The following is a 24,393-nucleotide window of genomic DNA, read 5'->3' on the forward strand; positions in this document are numbered from 1 at the left end:
TTTGGAATGTAACAATTTATTGGGGTTTCACATAATTCCCCAGTTCTGGCATTGATACAATATTCAAGAGCAACAGAAAGAACAAATGTACAAAGATACAAGAATAATTAGCATAACTTCCCCCCACCGCAAACTCGAAGCAACCCCCTTCTCTAATAAAAATGTCAATGGGTGATTAAATCACCCACTGTGTAATGCTTCCCAGCCATCCACTCTAGACAGTTTAGCCAGTTGAACACTGGATTTTAAAAAGCAACCAAGCAAATGCAAACACTATATTTAAAAAGTAATTAAGACAACATAGTATTAGATAACATTTAATTCGTGTACAACTGTTTCATTAAATGCATTTTTCTCATAATACAAAATAGTCACCAGATATATAGCTCTTGTTTTTAAAGCCTATTTGTATGCCAAGAGGTAAGAACTTAATAAATTTAAACTTTAGCTTACTCTTCACCATAAGGTCTCAATTTTGTAAAAACTAAATGCCCAAGCTTATGCAGATTCACTCAAATATCTGAACATTTGTAAGGCCCACATTAATATTCCAAAAAAGTTACAAAACTCTTTGTGTTATTAAGGACCACAAATACAATAATTCTCTTCACCCTACACAAGCATCAGTTTTGGCAAGATTGAGACCTGGTCTTGGGAAGCCTAACAATGTATGCAGTAAAGGAATAAGCACCGATTCTATGCCTCCCTGTAATTGTTCATGTGAAAGTAGGAGATTTTCCTTGAATAGAACCAATAGGACATATTGTGAGATATATTTCAAGCGGTTTGCATATAACATTCGAAAATTTAGGAGGAATAAAACATCAGGAACTTCACTAGAGCTGTTAGCTATATTAATCTCTATGTGATAGCACTAAGAACATGAAGCAAATCTGATGTACTTAGTTGTTCCCTTGAAAATATTTACATATTTTCCCATCATTTTATTCCTGCATTCTTTTTTGCATTTCAGGTCCTGTAAATTCTTGGATTTAAAATTATTAGGGCTTGCAGTATTCAGATTCATTTTCAAAAAAGTATTTTGGAGAACATGAGAGTGAAAACATAATCTTTCTCTCTCTCTACAGATCTTTAAAGCACTAGTACATCACTGAGATGATATGGCTGCTTTAAAGAAATGCAGACAAGTGCTACATTCCTGCTCTTATATGCTCCAAAGTGCCTTTTTGGAATTGAACTAGTGATGCAGCTACAAAAACTTCTGTTTTCAAATTATAGAGTATCTACCTTATTGCTGATAAGATCCTATAAACACCACAGGACTGTCTCCCATTACTAACTGCAGCCGGCAAGGACAGATACAGATAATTGTAATATTTACCTGGCTTGATAGAACAGTAATAATGCAGCAGAAACAGGGAGTGCTTTCCTGACAATCAAATATGAAACATGGAAAATTTCCTATTTGTTGAAGTGCCTCAAACTATAACAAAACAAGTAAATATATATAACTATCTCCAAATGCTGCAAAATTAAAGAATCTTAACAGGCTCTCTGTTGTCTTCTGAATAATAAATATTCGCTGCTACAAGTCATTCCTATAAATAGGAATAATTCATTATTTGACAGACACAATCTGGGGATGTGGGAAGCATTTTTAGATAAAGGGGGGATCCTTTAACATGGCACAAAAAGTTTGCCAATATGATAATGCAGAGTTTAAATTATGTGCTTACAATATTTTTAAGTGCTATATAAACCAGGAACCAGGTTTTTCATGGTTCTAAATGATCTGAATGAATTTAATCAAAGGAAACATTTACAATAATCTCCCAAGCAGCTTCACCTCTAACAATAATTTACTGTCCACTGCAAAGATAAAATTCATTTTAAAAACTCTATACTCCTTGGTTTTCTCCTACTTCTCTTTCTTGCCTATTCATATAATACTAGATGTGGTCTCTTTCTCCTAAAGTACTCTTTCTGGTAAGTACTGTAAGTAAAACTGCACTGCAGCTGTCTTCCATCTTCACAAGCAAAGAATGTGATGCCTGTTCAGATGTTCTCTGCAGCCCTTATGAGGCAAGTGCCAGATAAGGGCCACTCATTAGGAAATTACGAGATTCAGGAACCAGACATCTCTGGGGCATGCTTCTTCCTTGTCAACATTTTAACTGTGATATTTAGAAAAATTCACATATAGGGAAAAAATTATCTACTCTACTGAATAAAAAAGAATGCAACCAGGTAAACCCCAAAGGATTTATCTGAGCACTGTAGAATTTTTGTACTCATATGAACAATTGCTATTACCAACTGTAGGAAAAAATAGTTTTTCAGATGTTGTTGGACTACAACTCTCTGCAGGACTGATAGTGAAGATGCTGTAAATTACATCTGTCAATCCCTAGAGGAATTTAGTTTTCCTAATACCATAACTATTACATTTTCATAATATACAGTAACTGAGATTGCATTGGTTTTGTTCAGCAATTTTTTCCTTAACTAAGCCTTATGCATTTCAATGATCTTATGTGCGTGCATGTGTACATATGCATCCATAGAACACTTATAGGTATGTATGCAAATGAAATTTCACAAAAAAGTAATCTAGAGTTTGCAGGATTCTAATTTATACAAATTAAAAACAATTGCACATATTTATAATGAACAGGGGCTTGAAACACTCAATTCACAACAGTTGTTTTAAGTTTAAAATGGATTACCTGAACTATTCCAGAAACTATTTCAAATTCAAGGAATAAAACTTGAGTATCAAAGAGCTCACACTGATTTCAAAATACGTCTGGAATGGTCAGAATTGTTTCATACTTAAAATATTTCGAATCTGAAACCTTGTGCACCCTCTTTAAACATAATACATGACACTGAAAATATGCTATCATTACTCAGAATTCTGCTAATTAGCTAATTCTGCAAATTTTGCAGGAGCAAAATTAGCTAATTCTGTAATTTTGACATTTTTTCCATCAAGTTTTGCTTAGTTAGCAATCATTTAAAAAGGATTTTAAATAATCCAAATTTTTTAGATATTGAGTATCAATTGCACAATTAACCAATTGCAGAATTCCAAACTTGGGGAAGGTTCTGATTCTATGTGAATGTCAAGTCTAGATACATAGATGCAGGATAACTTCATCTGCCCTTGAGTTTTAGAAGTTCCCTCAAAGTATATACTGTGTTTCCCCCAAAATAAGACCCTGTCTTATATTTTTTTGAATCCTGAAATAAGTGCTTGGCCTTATTGCCATGTGCTCAAAAGCCCAATTGGGCTTATTATCAGGGGATGTCTTACTTTGGGGGAAACAGGGTAGTAAAAAAAATATTCAGGACTTGGTATAAGCAAGGGGATATAAAAATTATATTGGGAAACATGTAGCTTAATAGCAACATATTTTGCTGGAATGGAAGCTTGAGTTCAATCTCAGGAATCACCTATTGAAATCTCTCTGTCTCACAGAGGTCATGCCCATAAGTATAATCAGTACTCAGCCAGACTGAATAAACAGCTAACAATACAGTGTAAGGCAGTTTCATGTTTTTCACGTCATTTAATCATTCAGAAGTAACACTGATAAATAATCTTTAAGCCAATAAAAAACAGATCATGCATAGGTCAGATTACAGCAGGGGTGAAATGCTACCGGTTCAGGCCGGTTCACCGAACCGGTAGTAAAAAAAATGTAAAAAAAAAAAAGTTCCGACGATCAACTGAGCGACACGCATCATCAGAACTTTTTAAAAAACTTTTAAACCATTTTTTACTTTTTAAGCATTTTTTTACTACCGGTTCTCCAGGACCGGTAGTTAAAAATGCTTAAAAAGTAAAAAAAACAAAAACAAAACAAAAAAACAAAACAAAAAAACCACAACCTGACGATCGCGCGTTGCTCAACTGATCGTCGGAACTTTTTTTATATATTTTTTTTTACTTTTTAAGCATTTTTTTAATACCGGTTTGGGCAAATAATAGTAAAAAATGCTATAAAAATTTTTAAAAAAGGCTCGGACTTCCAACAATCGCGCAGCTCCAGCTGTGATCATCTGAGCCTTTTTTTTTAACTTTTATAAAGCATTTTTTTACTACCTATTCACCGAAACCGGTAGTTAAAAAATGTTTTTAAAAGGTAAAAAAAAAAAAAAGGTTCCCAAGATCACAGCTGGAGCTGCGCGATTGTTGGAATCTTTTTTTTTACTTTTTAAACGCATTTTTTTACTACCGGTTCGGGCGAATAGGTAGTAAAAAATGCTTTTAAAAAGTTAATAAAATGGTTCCCAAGATTGTGCACCACAGCTGATTCCCCCCCAGCTGTTCTACTTACCTTCCCAAGCCTCCTTTTGGTGTATATTGTGCATGCGAACTGCACATGCACGCGTGTAGTGCATGCTTTGCGTGCAGCACGCATGCACGGCCAGTGAACCGGTAGCAAACAAGTTCGGATTTCACGACTGGATTAGAGGTTGTATAAAGCTGAAAAAAAGTCATGTGGGGAAGGAGAATTTTCCAATCCCAAACTTCATCTCTTTAGGATTCTCAATGTGTAAGTTAAGTGAAAGCTAATATTTAATTAGGGAAATATTAAAGGGAAGTATAAATATTCAGCAGTGTTTATAAGCACTGAGAACAGCAAGTTTCTCCTCTTCCTCTTAGAACCAATTTCAGCTAGAGAAAAAGGAGATCTCGAAAATAAAACTAAACAGCTTATAAATCACAGCATTCTTTTAGACCACAACTAGGTATTCCTAGTTCTCAAAATTATGGTCATACTACTGGCCCAAGCTGTCTTTGTTATCACAAAGCATGGTGGTGGGTTAAATGGAGGATTATTTATTTATATATACATAGTACATATACTTATACTGAAAATATCCCAGCTTTGCACTATCAGCAGACAGTCACAAAAACAGCAAAGCAAGCAACACTGGAACATGAATGCACCAGGCAAAACAGTGCAAGGCCTTGGGGCAAGAAGCAAGGAGTGCGAACAGAGACACAATGGTAGTGGAACCTGACCAACTAGAAATACATTCCAAATCTATTACATTACTTTACCCATGACCCAACAGGAATCCTACAAATGTTGGATCCCAACATTTTCCCATTTACTTCATAAACTTAATTCCCCAACAGGGGCAATTTGTGAATTCTCTTCACTATCTTGTTTTTCCCTCCATATCAATTACCCAAATCTAGGCTTTATAGAAGATGGACAGCAGGAAATGCAGCAAAGAAATCAAATTTATTCTAAACAGAAAAAGAAACACAAATGTTACACTGACACTCAACTCAGTACTCCATCCCTGTTAAATAGAAATTAAAATAAAGGGATTATTCTTCTGTAATTTATCTCAGATAATTTATATAGCCACCCATCTCATAAGCAGCAGCTCTGGGCAGGTAACATTATTTTAAAAATCAATTAAAAACAACCAATCACAATAATATACACAGAGAGATAATCTTCAAATGGGCAGAACTGAGTTATTGAGTAATAAAAGAAATTATCCCCTTGAGAAGGGTCCACAGAACCTGAAGAGTGGCTTATTGTTGCCATACTTTAATCTTTCACAGTTCATTTTATGTATCAAGTCAACCAACAACCTAAGGCTGTGGTTGGATTAATGTCTGGAAGGTATCTGGGAACACTCAGGAGTATGAATACAATATCTGTCTGCAACATCTTACAGTAGTTGTGTCTTTTCCCAAGATCATGGGAGCTGCCACATGATACTGAGAAAGAATACAGCTACTTTAAGGAGACACAGAAAGTTTTATGTGCTGCATAGCTGTTAGAAGCATTCCCTTCTCTACTCTTAAGGTCTCCAAATAGGTTGAATTACAAGCCTTCTCAGTGTTAAGAGTGTAGTCTTATCAGTCCAGAGGGTATAAGAAAGTTTGATTAGTATGGAGTGAAATAGTAATCTCAGTGAGCAAAGATATCATAGTTCAACTAATAAAAAATAGCTGAGAAAGCTTTTCTAAGAGTGAATAGATGAAAAATAGTTATCTGTAAAATACAGGCACAAATCTGGATACATTAGGGAGCAGTAGTATGTTTCCTTAGGAATACATCTAATGTTTCTTCTTAAGTAGATTTCAATTTTCCATTAACCCTTGTTGCAGGTTATGAGACATTAAAAATTAAGAGTCAAAACAAAAATGCAAATTTCCATGCAAGCAAAAACATCAAAATTATAACGAATACTATAGCACTACACTAGAATAGCTATCTTTCCCCATTCTTGTCCAATGCCTGCCCTATAATTTCCACATCAATGATCTGATCTGTATTTGCCCATATGACTAACATGGTATTCACACATTTAGATTACAAGGACTGTAATAGGAAATCTAATATAGGCGTTACTGTTACACTGTCATTGGGTTGTGTGAATTCTTTCTTAGCATTTGTTCACACTCAGCTTATACAATCAGCACTTCATAGGTGATTTTTATGGATAAAATAAATACACAATTACCACCTTGGGCAATTGTGAATTACGTGCATCATATTGCCCTTTCATTATATATCTTCCTTAAATATTTTAACAGTATATTTGATTTGCAAGGCTATCCTTGCTTTTTTTCATCTCATTTTCCTTATGTCTCAGGATGAAAATAATCACCATGGGCCAAGCCATCAGAATTAGTTTAGTGCAGTTTTTCCCATGTTGTGGTTCTCCAACTTTCTTACACACTGTAACTACTGAATGACGGGGAATTTTGGGAGTTGCAATTCTAACGCATTTGGACTGTGCCAATGTGGGGAAAATTGCTTTAGTTTTTGCTTTCTTCAAGAAGGCCCTGATCATATCTCTTAATGTAGGAAAGCTATTACCCACTTGTAAAAATATTGGTTATACAAGTACGAAAGATGTAACGTGGATTTGATTAGAAAAAGAATTTCTGGTATACCAACTTCAGTATCAATGAACTGACTTTATCACTGAACGTTTTGCCAGATTATAAGGGTATGTTTCCTTCACAGCTACCAAACACACATACGTCTTGCTTGTCAGAGATCCCAGATCTTACTGAAAACCACAAAGCAGCAACATGTCCCATTCAATTCAGCAGATCATCATGAAGTACAACTGATAACTTGCACGAACAAGTTAATAATAAAATGCCACATAGTCCCGCCTGACAAACAGAACAAGGCTAAATTCTGGCTTCATAACTATGGAAGGAGGCACTCTCCCTACTCCTTCAAGTTAAGGGTAACAGAAGGAAGATTTTTTTTTAAGATAAGGATTTGCTCCCTCAGTTTGGAAGCTGCATCTCTTCTTACATTCTTTGCTCTTCCTTTCCAATTTAAATTATCTGAATGCCATCCTCTACCACTCATAATTGTAAAAATACTCTTTTCTTTAAGGACCAGCTAATATCACTACATTTGTGCAATTACTGCATTTAATATTTTTAAATCTCTATCCTCTTCTGTCTGTAAAAATCTTCTCTTTTTTTAAAAAAAAGAACTTTTCCTTTTTTCTTTTTTTCCTTTTATTTGCAAAACTAGTCTTCTTTCTCAACCCCCACCCCATCAAACTCTCCTAATAACAAAAGTGGCCACAAGCATGGCACAGATACAAAGAAAACTCATACATACAACTCACACGGCATCTTTGCACAGACTGTATGTATAGAAGGGCTTTTATGCTTTATCATATAAAGAGAAATTAAGATTCAAGGTAATAAACAAAGCTCAAATCATTAAAACACAATAGCTCTATATTACCCTCTAGTGGTTTGACTGCATCATGGAATAAGGTTTCCTTTTAACAGAAAAAAATCAACACAATTTGCTTTTATAGAGCATGTGCCAAATTAGGAAGGGAAAAATAATCTAAGGCAAGAACAACCTTGCATTCCAGTATTACGCATAACTGGCCTCCCCCTGTCCTTAAAGGAGATGATTCTTTCTGATGTGAAGAAATTTTCTAGCTCCTGGAGACAGGCAAGAGCAACTAGGTTGGTATGTTACAGAACGCCCCAGATTAATTAGAAGCTGCTAGGAGGCTATTTTATAGTCCAAACAGCAGGCATTTCTTTGCATCAAACTGGTTCAAATCCCTTACACCTCTGTGAATCAATTACTCTAGTTCACAACCTTAGCCCATTCTTAAAATAGTCTGCTGGTTGTAATGAGATAGAAGAGATAATAGCAATACAACCAACAATTAGCACCATATTCTGTTTTACCAGACTGGCTCAATAGCAACCTGCCAGAGATTTCTTACTCAAACACCACTTGTTTAAATATTTTTGGCTAAATCTCCAGTGATCAGCACAAGCAAGGCAAAACTAGACAAATCTACTAACTGCAAATGCTACTACTCCAAATGGATTTAAGGAATAATAATTGCAGTGAAGGAGCATACAACTTCCATTAACTCAGGAGCTACATCAGATGTAACGTGACATACAGAAATGGGAAAGGCCAGGCTCCATTTGAGAGGAGGGATTCAGGAGTACAGTAGGTGCTACATTAGTATGTTGAATTTTAAAACAATCATTGCATTCCTTAAAACACCTAAAACGAAGAAAAAGGCCCAAATTTTTAGCCCCACAAGAGATGCTGGAGGGCCACATGCAGCTTTTGGACTATAATTTTTCCACCCCTAATTTACTGCTTTTCATTTTTAAACAGTTGCTACAGTGGCAATGATAGCAGTCGAGGAATTGCTATTCCAGCAGCTTGTGATAAGTCCTAAAGTTTCAGCCTTTGACTTTTCCTCAAGCAGTTTTCATGTTATGAAAACAAACAAACAAAAAAATTCCTTATTTGTTTTTCATGTATGATAGTTACGAACAAAAGTGTGCGGAGGAAATTTTATGCCTTAAGAGGCAGTAAACATGTACATGTTAGTTTTAAGCAGATATACCTCCTGAGCAAGTTTTTAGTGCATAAAATGTGTACCCAATATCTTCATGTTAAAATGGTCATAAAAGAGGAAGGAGAAATTAGTTCATCTCCTTCTTTCATTTTCTCCAGGCACACACTCCACTATTTCTAGTAGTTGATCTCTTTTTGGATTGAATAAAATCAAACAAAACCTGTTTGATGCATTTAGAGGAGCTTTACGTTGAAATCAGCCAGTTTGTTAATGACTATTTTTTCATAATACCTCTAAGAAAGGTAAAAACCATATTCTATGGAAACTCACAGAAACTAAAGTGACAAGAGACTCCAGGGAACAAGGGGAAATGGGCCAAGAGATTTTGTGCTAAAGTATCTGAAGAGTTTCCTGTTGAAATTCCTTTTTACAATGGCTATCTAATTTGTTTCTAACAAAATGCCACAAAAATAAACAATTGTAGAACATGATTCAACCACCCTTATATTTCCTCTTGAAGTTTCATAAAATAATTCTATTTTTTCTCTTAAAGTCTTTTTTTAATACAAGTCTCCCTGTTCTCTCCCTATTATATATCTCTATTCTCAGCCCAGCCCAGCCCACCCACCTTTGAAGCCATTAAAATAAACTCTCATGATAATGCCTCCTATTCTTCTGAGGCAATGCAATGATACAACTTGTCTTACTGATTTCCCAAAAAAATTACAAACAGTGAATTCCAAAGCATGCATCTGTGGAATAACAGAAAGCCTTGGAGTTATATATCAGTGGGAGGAGCATGGAGGTAATAACCCTGCACACCTTGTAGAATTCATTCATTAAAAAAAAAAACACTAAAAAGAATGCATGACTGGATAACTGTAAAACTTGAATATTTCTTCAATATTCACTGCACTCAAACTGTCACAAACAACACAATGATTAACATCATAAACTTTGCTTTTGGTAGGCATCTATGTATAGACACTGATATTTAGGACTCTTAACACATATCAGCTCTCAATCTTTTTTCTAACAAAGTTCTGATTTTTTCTTAAGCATGTATATAAACAAGTGGAATTCTGCAAAGTCCTTGAAGGAAAGAGAGGAATGTTAAAAAGAAAACACAGGAGAAGGAAAAGTGTGAAGAAATCCTTTCTAAAGGAGAATGAAATTAAATCACTACTTTTTAAAACCTTATCAATCAAGCAATAAATGCCACAGTATTTGCAGCACCAGGCTTCACATATATTAATAAACTTTAAAAGAACAGAACAAAATAAAACAAAAAAAATCCCTAAGCAGAATCTTAAAAGATAATTGTTCAGACTAGAACATAGAGAAGAGACATGCCATTAAGAACAAGAGTTAATTATTTCAGTGACAGCATAGCATGCAGTTGAGCCCTTAAGAATTACCTCAAACACATCCTTCCCATCCTAATGTAACAATGTATAAATAGTTTGCTGGACAACACTACATACATACCCACATGTGCCACTACTAACAAATTGGAGACATAGTATAGGGGAGGAGAAGTTTGCATCAAAGCTGGAACATGTGACAAAAGAACTATGAAGTGGAAATTTGAAGAAATACTTCAGTGAATGTTAGTCATCAATACATGGAGTCATTGTTCCTAACATTTGTAGGTGGTGGAGGTGGAGGCAATAAAGCAAAAGCAACTACATTATTTGCTTACAAAGCACTCAGGTTTCAGTAAGAATGAATTAAATGAAAGGAAGGTATGGCAGGCGGGTGGATGGGAGGAAGAGGCAAGCATACACTAAACATACACACTGTCTCCCAACAAACATACCAAGATCCAAGAGACATATAATAAATGTTTACAATATGTTCTTAGCACCTTTGGTTGGCAACTGTACAGGCAACTTGAAGTCTTGGGAACTGCAGAAATGAATGTTCTTCCATCTCTTTTACAGAGAGAAAAATAGAAAGAAGGAAAAGCACAAGCAAGCACCTTTTTCCTACTTTGCTGGCATATATCTAAATATACCAATGTAAATAAGAATAGTGGGTTGCAGCTCAATGCACTTTTTTAAAGGAGTATTAGGCCCCACTTTTTCTGAAATAAGGTTTCAGAAAAAATAAAACTCATGCATCTGATATGTAAAGAAGAACAAATGATGCAAGATAAGATTAACAGCTTCATAAGACTGAAGCAGCTTTAGCTTAACAGTAAAAAAAATACAAAATGTATTACAATCAGGAACTATTAGAGATATAGTTCAAGGCTAATGAAAAAGGGAAAGTGGGCCTAAGCCATCTACAAATGTTAGAGAACTACCTTATTTGCACTTCTAATACATGCACAATGGAACAACATTCAGAAATGCACTGCAGGATTAGGCACACCCAATCCCTATGAAGTTCTGTAACGGTTTCTAAGTTCTGTAGCAGTTTCCCATATATACAAATACACAGGAAAGGTGACAGGAATAAAGTGGCAATTCACGGAAAATAAACTCCCTACTTTGAGTTTGGCCAAAGGGTTACTTTTGTTGTTGTTTTTTTAACATGAGGGGAAAATATATCATTCACTTAATATACCCACCATTCTCCCAAGCTCTTATTTACCAGGTTCCTGTCAAAAAGATGCAATTTTTGAAGACCTCCAAATATGCACAAAAGGAAAATTTATTTCCCAGCATGAGTCCTAACAACTGTGACATTGGAGAATTTCAAACACATCTATTTCCATTCCTCTATCAACTTAATTTCCAAGCAAAACGAGAAAGAACAGATGAGAAGGAAGAGAGAAGAAAGCAAGCATTCATATCATGCATGGTCTTGCAGTATAGCCTCCTTGTCCCCTCCCCCGCCCCCAACATTTGTGAAAGAGGAATACACCTCTTTATTTGCTGCCTCCTCCTCCTCCACCACCTCCGGCTGCTGCCACTTTTTCAAAATCTTCAGCATTGCAGAATTCCTTGATTGTGACCGTTAATAGATTGCTGGTGACATCAGTAACTACCACATTAGAGCATGGAGACATTTCAGGTCGCCAATCACCAGCCTCCTGTTCTGGGTCAGAAGACAGTGGAGATGATGGGATCTGACCTACTCCATTCCCTCTGGAAGGTGACTGCTTACTGGTCACTGCTGACTCAGGTGGAATTGACAGATCGAGGACCTCAGATTCACGCCAGTCAGGAATGGCAGGATTTAGAATCTCGGGAAGCAGCTTTGGTGGGGAATCATCTGGATCAGATGAGGAGTGTGGAGCTGGTGAGGGGCAGTCAGAGGAGCTGGAACTGCGGGCATCATAGGCAGAAGAGCCCATGAGTCCACAAGAAGCATCTTGAGAACCTCCTGCCTCTGTCTTCCCCTCTAATGATGGGGTTGGAACAGATGGCTTGTTATACAGAGGGAAGCTTCCGAATTTCATGTGGCGGATCTGATTACGAAGCATGCTCTCACTAAACTTCTTGCTCTTACCAATTACACGATTTCGGGAAGGGATCTTAGAACGTGCCAAGTTTCCTCCCCCACTTGCTCCTTTGCCACTTTTATCAATGACTTTCAGATTGAGAATAATACGGCTACGCTTGGGCTCACGAGGTTTCACTTTGCGGTTGATGATGCGTACGGTCTCTGAGAAAGGAGAGACAGGGGGGCGTATGCCAGTGCTCCCACCCACTCCACTGTTCTGTGGATCCGGGCGGGGCAATGGACGCCGGGACATACGGTGGCATCTTCGGATGTCCTTCTTGAGCCGGTGCACTGCAGCACTGGAGTGCAGTTTTGGTGAGGATGTGCTAGAACTGGGCTTGACAGAAAAATGTACATCCCCAATGTGTAGGGCCTCTGCTTGGGCCCGAGCCTGCAGTAGATGGGATAAAATGAAAAACATAGAGTTAGATTGGAATAAAATATAATCTATGTGCTAAAGTCCAGGATCCTTAGAATTGGGAACATAATTCTAAACACAAAGCCAAAAAAGATGAAGTGAAGAATGAGTTCTGGATTTCTAATACAGCTTCCTTGTAGTTCAAATTAACAAGGCAGTTTTTCCTAAACTTAGTCTAACCTAAACATGATATGGTTACACACAGGGAAATCCCAACAGGACTGTATGAAATATATTTTGATTTTTTAGCATACTAGGATGTTAAGGAACACAAAGAATCAAGGGTTTATGTTTACTAATTAAAAATGACAATAGATTAGTTAACTTTGATGCATACATTTGAACCCAGCAATACAGTACAAATTAGTTTGCCTAAATGAAAAAAAAAACACAAAGGCTTACAAAATTAACAGTTCATAGGACAAGTAGTTTCTGTGAATACACTGTTAGCTAAAATATCCTGACATCACTAGTTTTCGTGTAGACCCTTTTTCAGACCATCCAAAGAAATCAGTGATCTTAACTACTCACTAGAGAAGTGAGACATAATATATATATAATTTTATTTATTTATTATTTGTACATTTATTTATTTATAAATTTATTTGCCATCTATCTCTCCGTGGGGTTACTCTAGGCAGCCATACTAATATCTGTTGGAAACAATGTCAAATTTGGATAAAGTCACTATTAAACAAGAAACAGAGTTTCAAGTAGAAATATTTAACCATTAAAATGTAATTTATTAAAAGAGCCTGTAGTACAGTGGATTAAAGCACTGTTATTAACATCTGCTGCTTGCAATTGCTGCAAGTTCAAATCTCACCAGGCTCAAGGTTGACTCAGCCTTCCATCCTTTCAAAGGTAGGTGAAATGAGGACCCAGATTGTGTGGGCAATAAGCTGACTTTGTATAAATATACAAAAGTATGAAGGCTATTGCTTAATGCATTGTAAACTGCCCTGAGTCTCTGAGAAGGGTGGCATATAAATTAAAGCGAAAAAAAAAATTATGTCATACAAAATTGTTAGGAATATACTGTAGGCAATTTGCTACAAATGTAAGATCTGGAAACTGTTTTGATTTTAATCAACAAAAATCTATTTGGACTCTTTGATCCATGGATGACTAGCAACAGGCCATAGACAGATTAAATATGATCTTCTAGATAGTGTCAATCATTATGATGTCTAGTCACTTGAAAATGAATAGACTCCTGCAAAAACAAGCAATGTAATGAAATGCACTTTTCCAGGATTTGCAAAAATATTATTTCTGATCCTAAAACATTGTAATCTACTTAGCAGCAATCATTAATCTTTTAGACAGATCTTCTCTACTTAATACTATGCTAGAAAAGCCACAGATTAGCATATAGAATTAAGACTGTAATGGCATCCAGTTAATGTTCAGGTTAAGTCAATTATAGATACTCCTCACTTACTGTTCAAAGTTATGATGGATCCCACAAGCTAGAAAGCTAGAAAATCCCCGCCACAGAAAACCGGTTTTGGAGTTCTTATGGTGCTATAAACCCTTCCCCTCCCATGGTCACATAGCCACATTTCAGGCACTTGGCAACAGGTTCACCTTTATGGCTAGTTGCAGTGTACCCTGGTCACATGACTGCAATTTATGGTTTTGGCAGTTTCTGGCTTTTTCAGCCAGTTTCTTGCATAAAAATGCCCATAGGAATAAATGGATTTGCTTAACAATTGTAGCATTTGCTTAAGGATGCCATGTTCACTTAACGACCGCTACAAAAAAATATATAAAATCAGGTTGGCCACATGGGTGTCTCGACTTTACAACTCTCATGATTAAGCATGGAAATTCTAAGCTCAATTACAGTTGTAAATTAGAGAGGGCAAGTCTGTCAAGATCCTTTTGCAAAGCTTGTCTTCTGAGGTTTTGTCTATTCCTGCCAGCTTAGTGTCTATTATTCCTCCATCTAAATCATTTATGAAGATATTGAAGAATACTGGGTCCAAGTCAAAACCTTGTGATACCCCATTGCTTACTTCCCTCCATGCAGTGGGATAACTTGTGAATGTTCAAATAAGTAGTAAAGACTTTAATTTATGCTGATCTATGACCATAATAAACCATTGGTTTTTTATTTAAATGATTTATAAAGTTGCCCATCTCACAGTAGTGCCTAAAGTAGCACACAATGTCCTTGTAATTTTCTTGACAACAAATAAAAATTATTTACTACTTCTGGCATTTTAAAAAATCTGTGGTTTTCTGGTGATCTCTCTTCCAATGATAATTAGGAGTAACTTCTTCACTTTTTTGAAATCAAACAGCTATCAATTCAAAATAAGGTCAATTTTTAAAAGGATGGCAAATTAAAAAGGATGGCTTATAGCCATTGGTCAGTGCCAGTTCAATGACACTGAAATGTAGGATTCAGTGAAACAAACTTCTGTTTTGTCATCACACCGATCACAACATTTAACACATGACAGTTTGTCAGATTTATCAGTTAGAGACTGTATTCAACCATAATGAAGAAGACCAAAGAGCATTTGATTTTTATCTATTCCTTTCCAATTCCACTTTTTAATATTTACACAACAGAACCCAAAAACCTTAATCAACCATCAAGTTATTAAACAGAAGTTACCTTTAGCAGAAAAGTTTTAGGTTTAGGTCCTCTCTTCTTAGGTCCATAAAGCTCACGCTCACGTTCCCTTGTTGAAGTGGGAAAAAGAAATGAAACTTTCTTTATATAAAAAAAGAGCCCAAACACAAACAATTAAAAAGCAAAGGTTTAAAAAAGAGAAGGTTCTTCTAAAATAAACATTTTAACTTCTTCGGGAGAAGGGCGGTATAAAAATTAAATAAATAAATAAATAAAACTTCCTGACTACAGGAAATAAAGCCACAGCAATCCCTCCTCTGATTTTCAAGACTTCCAACTCACTTTTGCTCAAAGGCTGCAATCAAGCGAGAATCTAGGATATTTTCCTCGGGTTCCCAAGTGCTGTACCTGCAGAGATTCAGACGAACAGAGCGGGTGACACGGTGCTCGTGTGCACCGAGGAGTTTGCGGGGCGGGGGTGGTGGTGGTGGTGGTGGAAGGGGGACGGGAGAAGAGACAGGCAGCCAACCGCCCACTGGCCCCGTGGCTCTGATCTCCAAGAGAGGAGGAAGGCAGAGTGCCAGTCCGGCCAGGCCCCAAGAGGCGGGAACGGGGCTTCGAGGCTGGAAGGTAGCAACTCACTTGATGGCCCAGCCTTTCCATTTCACCAGGTATTCGATGCGTCCCTGCAAAATACGTGGGCGGAAAGGTAGGTAGGTGGGTGGGTGGAAGGGAGGGAGAGCGGAAAAAGGGGGAAAGGAGAAGAAAAAAGGGAGCGCGTTAGAGAGGGTGGCAACGGCAGCGATCCCAAGACGAGCCCCGCCGGCCCGCAACTCACCTTTCGGATCCGCCGCTTGATGATGGATTCGGCCGCAAAGACCCGCTCGCCCACTGCAGAGAGCTCCATCTTTGCTCAGCCTCAGCAACAGCAGCACCCACAGCCCATAATAATCCCGCCCGCTCCCTCGCCTTCCCTTTCTCCCTCTCAGGGCTGGCTGGCTGAGTGACTGACTGAGGCGGGTGGTTGGCGGCGGCGGCGGCGTTCCCGCGACAGCGGCTACTAGAGCGATTGAATCGCGCACACGCACGAGGGACGAGAATGCGCCGGCGCACGCGTGCAGGCCATCTTCGCCTCCGCGCGCGCCCGCCCGCCGAACGCACGCGACCAGGGACGCGGCGGGAGGAAAGGGTACGTGACGAGAGCCAAAAAAAAAAAAAAAAAAAAAAAGCGTCTCTCCCCCCCCCCACTCCGTTTCACGTTCGCTGCCGCTTTGGAGAGTCCGTGCCTCCTTTCGCCCCCACCCACCCCGGGAAAATGCCGGCAGGGCGCAAGCGCGGGCTCTTAAAGGGTCCGCGCTGTTGACTTCCTAGCACAAAAAAAAAAAAAAAGAAGAAGAAGAAGGGGGACGTGGACGTGCGAAGAGCGAGAATAGGAAAGTACAGCGTGGACTCGCTCGCAGGGGTAGTGCCCCCTCCTCTCCCCCCCTCCCCTCTCCCCCAGTAGGTTTCCTGCTAGTCTTTCCATTTTCTCAGCGAGCGCCTGTCATTATTCATAGCTGTCATTTCCTGCTCCCTCCTCCTCCCCTGTGCAGTGGTGATCTTTCTCCTGTAGCAATTAAAAAACAACTTACGTTATTCATATAAAATACAAATGGGTGTTAATAGAAAGTATTAACTACCAGATGGGTCTCTGCTTTAGAGGCATGTAAACTTGTTCAACCCAGTTAGCCTGAGATTCAAACCATGTTTTCGATTCTCAGCTTGTCTTTGCCGTTCAGAGAGTCCCTGCCGGGAGACGAGGAGGTTGTAGTCCAAAACATTTACAAAATCGAAAGAAGTGGCTTCAGCAAAATTTATAACGAGCTTCAAGGATGGGATTTGTCATGTTGCCTACAGGTTTTATTTGATCTTGAAATTCACGTAACAAGCAAAACAAAGACCTCTTAGAAACCTGTATCACAGATATCGGTAAAAACAGAATAGCCTTGCTCTTACCACGTTGCTATAATACATTCTCTCTCCCTCCTAAATAGTAATCCCCCCCCCCTCCAATCCTACTTCTGGGCATTTATTTGCTGTATCTTTATTTGTTGGGCATTTATTTGCCTTATAGGCTGCATTGTGGGAAAACAGGAGAGAGAACAAAAACAACAAAAACAACAAAACAAATGAAGATTTCAGCTATTCATAATACTTTCCCTTTAGCCATCAATCCATAGTGAGTAAACCAGCCAACCATTTGTTGTTAAATAGCAAATTCTGTGCTTGGACACATTAGGGAAAAATGGAAAATAAAGCAGTGTAAATAATATCATTATATAAAAGTGCAATGAGCCTTTATCTTGAATACTGTGTTTAGTTTTGAGTACTGCATCTGAAAAAGATCTTGGAAAGCTAAAAAAAAAAGGAGTGATCAACATTTTAGGATGCTCCCTTGTTCCTTGTATACTTTTATTTTTTTTTTAATCTTACTGTTTGTACTGTATGTGGGTATGTCATTTAGGATTTCTGAATTGGAACAAAAACCATGTAAATAACAAGTACAACCTTTAACAGGAAGAAAAATAAGTAAGAGGAAATCTTGTATTTCCTTTTTCTTCTTTCTTTCCTGTTAAAAGCTGGATCTCTACACATTTGAATGGATGCCTTCAACCTCTACTTTGTTAAGGAAAAGAACTTATGTTTGTATAGAAGTATACAAAATTAAATGTCAGATATTCATCATTGATAAAAGGTACAACTTATTTACATAATATATAATTTGGAATGTGCCACCATCAAATATAGTGATAAATGCCAATTTAGACTATTTTAAGGGGGAACTGAACAAATTTCAAAGATATGATTAATGTTTTAGTACTGTTAGCTATTTGTGACTCCCAAAATTGTTGACAGCCTGGTTTGTGTTTGTGAGCTTCTTGACCTAATTGTCTATAGATATTTTGATCTATTAGGGCTACTCATAAGTCTTTAATTCACAACTGCCTTTTTAAGGTGTGTTTGGGAGTAATCTGTAGTAATAAAAATTCAAACAGTTTCTGATAGAATAGAATAGATTTTTTTATTGACCAAGTGTGATTGGACACACAAGGAATTTGTCTTTGGTGCATATGCTCAGTGTACATAAAAAGACAAGATACACTCATCAAGAATCACAAGGCACAACACCCAGTATGATCTATCATATTTGATTAATGCATGCACGTGATCAGATCCAGCATGTAATTGTAACCATATGCATCAAACTGGACACATCACATGGTGGATAAAGCTCTTTAAAATCCAGTAGTGATCTGGTTACATAAACTACAATTTGTAATTCAGAAAGTGTCACCTAATGCTTAAAAACAGTACACACTTCTTTATGTATAATGAAGTGGTTACTGTCATGACTTGCCCAATTTCTTGACACCTTGTACAGCAATTAAGTGCACTGATATGCTTCAAAGATATTTGACTACATTGCCAAAGCAATCAGCACTCTGGAGAGCGCTTGGCACCTTGTTTTGTTTACAATCTGTAAATGCTCTAAAAAGAAAGCACAAAAGGACATTAAATTTGCAATCACTGTAGTATGAAGTTGATGAAAGAATTAATGGATAAAGGTTAAAGGAGCTATTTAGGGCTTTGTACAGCCTAGAATAATCTGGAGGCCCTCAAATTCTTCACCTGAGGAAGAATCCATATACAATACATGGATTAAAAAAAACACCTTAAACGAATATGAAAAAAGAAAAGAAAAGACTCAATAGGTCTCAGCAGGTACCCTAAGCCTAACAGCGCCAGGTTTAAGGGTCCTCCAGGTCTCTTGCAGCTATGCATAACTCCAGGGGGATGCTGTTCTAGAGGACAGGAGCTGTAATAGGATTACTGCAAGATTATTATATGTGCAGAGGTGGAAAGATCTGACACTACCCACTATGGTTGGTGAAATTTACAGATCTTGTTGAAAAGGATAGACTTCTTCGATTAGAGAAGATATTATCTACATTTATTGGTGACTGGAAGTCTCTTACGCACTTTTCACATAAAAACGAATACAATGAAGTGGTGATTTATGGCTTTGATGATCAGACAGGCTAAATTATAGAAAAAAGAATATTTTGTAATTTTAGAGAGATTAAAAAATACTTCTACTTAATAACCGCTATGCAGAATATTGGAAGCCACTTCATATTTTTTTCTTTTCTTCTACTTTTCTTCTACTTTTCTCTTTTCTTGTAGTTTTTTTCTTTTTCTTTCTTACTTTATATTGGTTTGTAATAGTTTTTATTTATTTATTTAAATTTACTATTTCCTAACCACCCATCTTTTATGGGGACTTTTATTTTCTTGTTTAAGTCTTAATAAAAAATTATTTTAATTTTTAATAAAAATCATTTTCCATAGTGCTTCCCACTTCAAAAAAGTTGATAGCATTTCATCCTTTCCCTCAAAGTAATAGAACTTCCTTTCATAGCTTTCCAATTTTGTTTAATTCTACAGAATAAACAAAATTGTTGTAATAGAGCCGTAATGGCGAACCTATGGTACGTGTGCCCGAAATGGCACATGGAGCCATGTAGCCTGGCACGGATGGCATCGCCCGTTCCTCTTCCAGGTTTCTGGCATACATGAGCGTGTGATGATCAGCTGGCCTTTTTGCATGCATCAATGCCGGAAACTTGGAAGAGCTGGTCTTCCTTTTTCCTATGTGAGCATGCACGCTGGCCAGCTGATCGTCACGTACACATGTGCTCCAGAAACCCGGAAGAGTAGCTGGCTGAAACTGGAAGTTCAGTAGCTGAAACCGGAAGTTCATTTTTTGGGTGTGTGCAGCTCCTCTTCTGGGTTGCGGCCCAGGCACATTCGCGCTCCCTTTTCAGCACTCGGTGCCGAAAAGATTCGCCATCATTGTAATAAACCAATAGCACATTCAAATTATTTTGATTAGATTTGATAGCTGTCTTAAATAAGTCATGGCTTAATAGAGCCCTTGGTGGCGCAGTGGTTAGAATGCAGTACTGCAGGTTAACTCACTATTTACTCCAAGAGTTTGAGTCTCACTGGCTCAAGGTTGACTCAGCCTTCCATCCTTCTGAGGTTGGTAAAATGAGGACCCAAATATGCCGACTCTGTAAACTACTTAGAGGGCTGTAAAGCACTGTGAAGCAGTATATAAGTCTAAGTGCTAAATGATCAATAACATCCTGAATTCTGATGTAGAAGATCAGTGATAGTTTTGTCTACCCATGCCAAAATACATTTTCATTTGTCAGTTTGTTCTAGTTCAGCAGGATTAACAAAATACTACAAGGGAAAAAATGTAAGTTTTTTATTGAAAAAAGAAATTGGACAAAATCTTTTCAGAAAAATATCTAAGAGAAAGATGGGTCAGGTAGTTACAATACAATTAATTGGAGATTAACCCATACTTACAGTCCTAACTTTTGTGACTGGGAGTAAAGTAACATGTTTTCCTAATCAGAAGATTTCTCCCCACCCCCCAAAGGAATAAAAAAACTTTGCCATATATGAAACTATTCATGTTTTAATTAATTGGTAGCTAGTTTGAAATATATGTGCAAGTACTGTGTTGCCTTAATTCCCCCCCACCAATTTAAAAAAAAATATTTAGGCTGCTGTGTTAATCTGTTCATATCTCATGAAATTTATAATTATTTTGAAACAAACATCTACAAAGCATTTTCCCCCTTCTGTTCAGTCATGTTCAATTATCAGAGACTGCCTGGACAAGTCTGCAGAAAATGTGATAGCTCCAAGCTAAAGCATATCTCATGTCCCAGGTTTAATTTTTGCTACTGCCATATTTGTTTGGAGAAATTCCTGCCTGCATGTACTTCACATTTTACAGACATCATTGACAAAATGTAAAGAGGATAAAGAAAATGATGGGAAGATCTTTCAACTGGGTGAATTTAGCTTGAAGAACAGATTAAAGGAAGATACTGTTGATTTCAAATACATGAAAAATTGTTAATATACAAAAAATGAGCCAGGAAGCAGATTCCAGCTAAAATTTAGTGAAAACTTCCAGAGCATTAAGAATTGCTTGACAAAAGAGTTGATGATTTTGGCATTTAAGTAGAGGCTGGAAAGCTCTAGTGAAGATGTAATTGCTAGAACTACAACCAGGTTGCTACCAGTAGGTTTGAGAGACTTGAGATGATTTCTCAAGTTTCTTCCAGTTCTGCAGTTCTATTGTAAAGATGCTCAGCTGCTTACCGAACTGTAATTTGCTGGCAACTGCTATTCAAAATTGTCATAAGGGTAATGAGACTTAACTGCTTCCACTTCTGCTTGGCATAATATTATCCATTCTGTTATATTATCCTATTGTCTCTTCTTGTAAACATTTAAAGGCAGCCTATTTATTTTTATGTGATCAGTAAGTCAGATCATCATACCCAAGTTTAAGGTATCCAATCAATGCTTAATCATGAAGTAGATCTAAGGATCATCTGTTTAGTCATATGAGGTAGTCAAGTAATTTCAGACCAAGTTGTATGAGTAAGAGATCCCCATATATTCATAAAATGTTATGCTCTTTTCCAGAAGAGGGACAAAAGCCACATTAGATACAAAACTCTGGTACACTATTTAATATTACTGCACCAACTAGTAATGTAGGTTTTCTTGGCTAGAATAGCCAAATTTGAATAGTCATCTGACAGAAATGCCCACAAGAGATGAACTAAATGACATTCCGTGTCATTCACTGATAATTGGATGACCTGATCTGAACTACAGTACTTGCTAAATTAGGCTACAGTAAAGCAGAGTATAACATCTTAAACCAGAGCAGGCCTTAAATTGTAATGGAACATATTAATCAAACTTTGTCTTCATGATTACATCTCACATAGATTGGACAGAAAAGAATCTAGGATTAATTTCTCATTCTAATGTTTAAACATAGAAATGGAAAATAAGGGAGACCACAAAATGGCAATAGTTCAGTATTTTCCTTCCCCTTGGCCATTTTCTACTACCATGCTGAGGTTAGATATGATCACCAACAGTGTCTTTATTTGAAATAGAAGACAAAACAGCAGAAAATGTCCAATCAAGGCAGAGAATTATTATTAAGCTGCAGCTGAGTATGGTTTTGTTTTGTTAATTAATATATTGTAAAACCAGATTTGTCGAGCATACTAGATTGAAGAACTACGGTAGTTCAGTGTAGTGTTAAGAAGCTGGAGTAGAAATGCAGCCCGAGTTCTTGTCTTCCATTAGGATTAAAGTCTGGTGGGTGCCTTTGGGCCATCAGCCCATCCATCTCACAGAGCTATTGTAGTAGTAAAATAGGTGAAGGAAGGGTTATGTATGCCACTTTGAGTTGTAAAGAATAAATGTGAAATATAAATCTTAGAACTCTCGATTTTGTGGACCTAGTGTCTTCCTTTAATTTTGCCTCTTTCTCCAGCATGGACATCAGCTTTCACACAGATACCCTTGTTCTTTGTTTTGTCTTGATTGTCCTCCATCACTACACATCATTTCACTTATTCTAAAACCTGGCCAAATCTGGCAATTGCAGAAAGTATACATCTGAAATCAATGCTCTACAGCAATTGTTGGCAAAGATAATTGTATTTTTCTCTTGAGGTGGGATGTAGCTTCCATTTGGCACATGTCTAAATATCAAGGTAGTGGCTTCGCCATGTGATGGGAATGTTGGAAGAAGTGTTCTGTGCATGTATTTTTCAGTGGTGGTGCCGGTTTGCACCGGTTCCCGCGAGCCGGTAGCGGTGACGATATCATGTCACCGAACTGGTTCTCCCCCCGCCCCTCCACACACACCCCCGCGTTATTCTTACCTTTTATTTGGCCCCACCCTCAATCTATTGCTGCCTCCTGAGTCCCAGCTGATGGCTAGAGGGAAAAAAACTGTTTAAACTCTTGCCACAGGGCTGCAAAGGGCCGCCCTACAGCTGATCAGTGTTAAAAGAAAACAAAGAAGTAGCTATGCTAGGGAAAAAATGAAACTGAAAGTAAAGCAGGCTCTGCTGCAACGTGACAAAATGAGGCAGGGAGAGATTTCTTTTTCTTTTTGCTCACCAAAAAAGGTAGGTGCAAACAATGGGAAATTTAGGGCAAAAAAGGAGAGTTCAAGATTTTAAAACGCAAAAGAAAAAAAAGCTCTATTTAACTAGGGAATTGTAATAATTGAGATACTATTAATTGTATATTGTGTTGAAAGCAGAAATGGTTAAGTTGTGGTTTGGAGGAATATATGGGGGAAATTATTTGGTTTATTATTATTGGTAAATATAATTGATTTGTAAGAAATTGGATTGCATGGAAATAATTGGAATATTCATGTTCATATTGATTAATATACAAAAAAGATAGTTATATAACTAATTGATTTATATTAAAATGTTGAATTTGTATTAAACAACTGTAATATTACATAATTAACCAATGTGAAGATGGATATAAAAATAGATGACAATGGGCAGGGGTATAATATAGAATAGAAGGGAAAAATTGAATTTGATTTTTTTTTTTTTAATTTGATTTATATGCCGCCCTTCTCCGAAGACTCAGGGCGGCTTACAGTGCGTTAAGCAATAGCCTTCATACTTTTGTATATTTATACAAAGTCAGCTTATTGCCCCCACAAACTGGGTCCTCATTTAACCTACCTTAGAAAGGATGGAAGGCTGAGTCAACCTTGAGCCTTGGAGAGATTCGAACCAGCAGTAAATTGCAGGCAGCTGTGTTAATAACAGGGTGCTTTAAACCACTGTAGTACCAAGGCTCTTTTGGTTAAGATTAGAGATGAGGATGAAGGGTAATATTGGTTTTTTTAAAAAAATAGATGAGGAATAAATATGGCAAAAAAGAAATATAGAAATTGTAAATTTAATTGAAATGACTAAACACTCTTTAAATTTGTGAGCCGGCCAAATACTCTGTTCAAAGAAAATACATTGTATTTTTGTATGTGTGTTTCTAATTATTGCTATTTATTCATATTTGTTCTTTTTATTCTTTAAAGTTTAACAATTCATTCTTTATCTTAATATCTTTATATTTGTTTGGGGTTGCCTTTCTTCCCTTTCATCTTTTTTATTGTACAGCAATCTTTCTCCTCAAACCTACCACC

The 24,393-nt window shown here is 37.1% G+C and overlaps 1 protein-coding gene and 1 long non-coding RNA gene across 4 annotated transcripts in view; one reads left to right on the plus strand and one right to left on the minus strand.

Moving 5' to 3' along the window:
- On the minus strand, positions 1-16,465 carry CBX6 (chromobox 6). 2 transcript variants are annotated; one of them, XM_034403732.3, is made up of 5 exons: positions 16,117-16,465; positions 15,921-15,964; positions 15,621-15,686; positions 15,321-15,387; positions 1-12,664 (listed from the first exon to the last, which is right to left on the minus strand). In XM_034403732.3, the coding sequence occupies exons 1-5, from the start codon at positions 16,183-16,185 to the stop codon at positions 11,696-11,698; spliced, it is 1,215 nt and encodes a 404-aa protein (XP_034259623.1). In that variant the 5' UTR covers positions 16,186-16,465; the 3' UTR covers positions 1-11,695. The 2 variants fall into 2 exon arrangements, with proteins under 2 accessions (XP_034259623.1, XP_034259624.1); XM_034403733.3 differs by having other exon boundaries at positions 1-12,610; positions 16,117-16,366.
- LOC148112793 (uncharacterized) overlaps positions 15,786-24,393 on the plus strand; it is a 14,386-nt gene continuing 5,778 nt past the window's right edge. Inside the window, exon 1 of one of the 2 annotated variants that reach the window (XR_015728895.1) lies at positions 15,786-15,987. This is a non-coding gene — a long non-coding RNA (uncharacterized LOC148112793). Of the gene's footprint in view, positions 15,988-16,326; positions 16,468-24,393 lie in introns of those variants that run through there. The other variant, XR_015728896.1, reaches the window with a different exon arrangement.

The sequence above is a fragment of the Pantherophis guttatus genome, chromosome 7, assembly GCF_059756535.1.
Source record: "Pantherophis guttatus breed Tessera chromosome 7, ASM5975653v1, whole genome shotgun sequence".
In the NCBI taxonomy this organism is placed as follows: Eukaryota; Metazoa; Chordata; class Lepidosauria; order Squamata; family Colubridae; genus Pantherophis; species Pantherophis guttatus.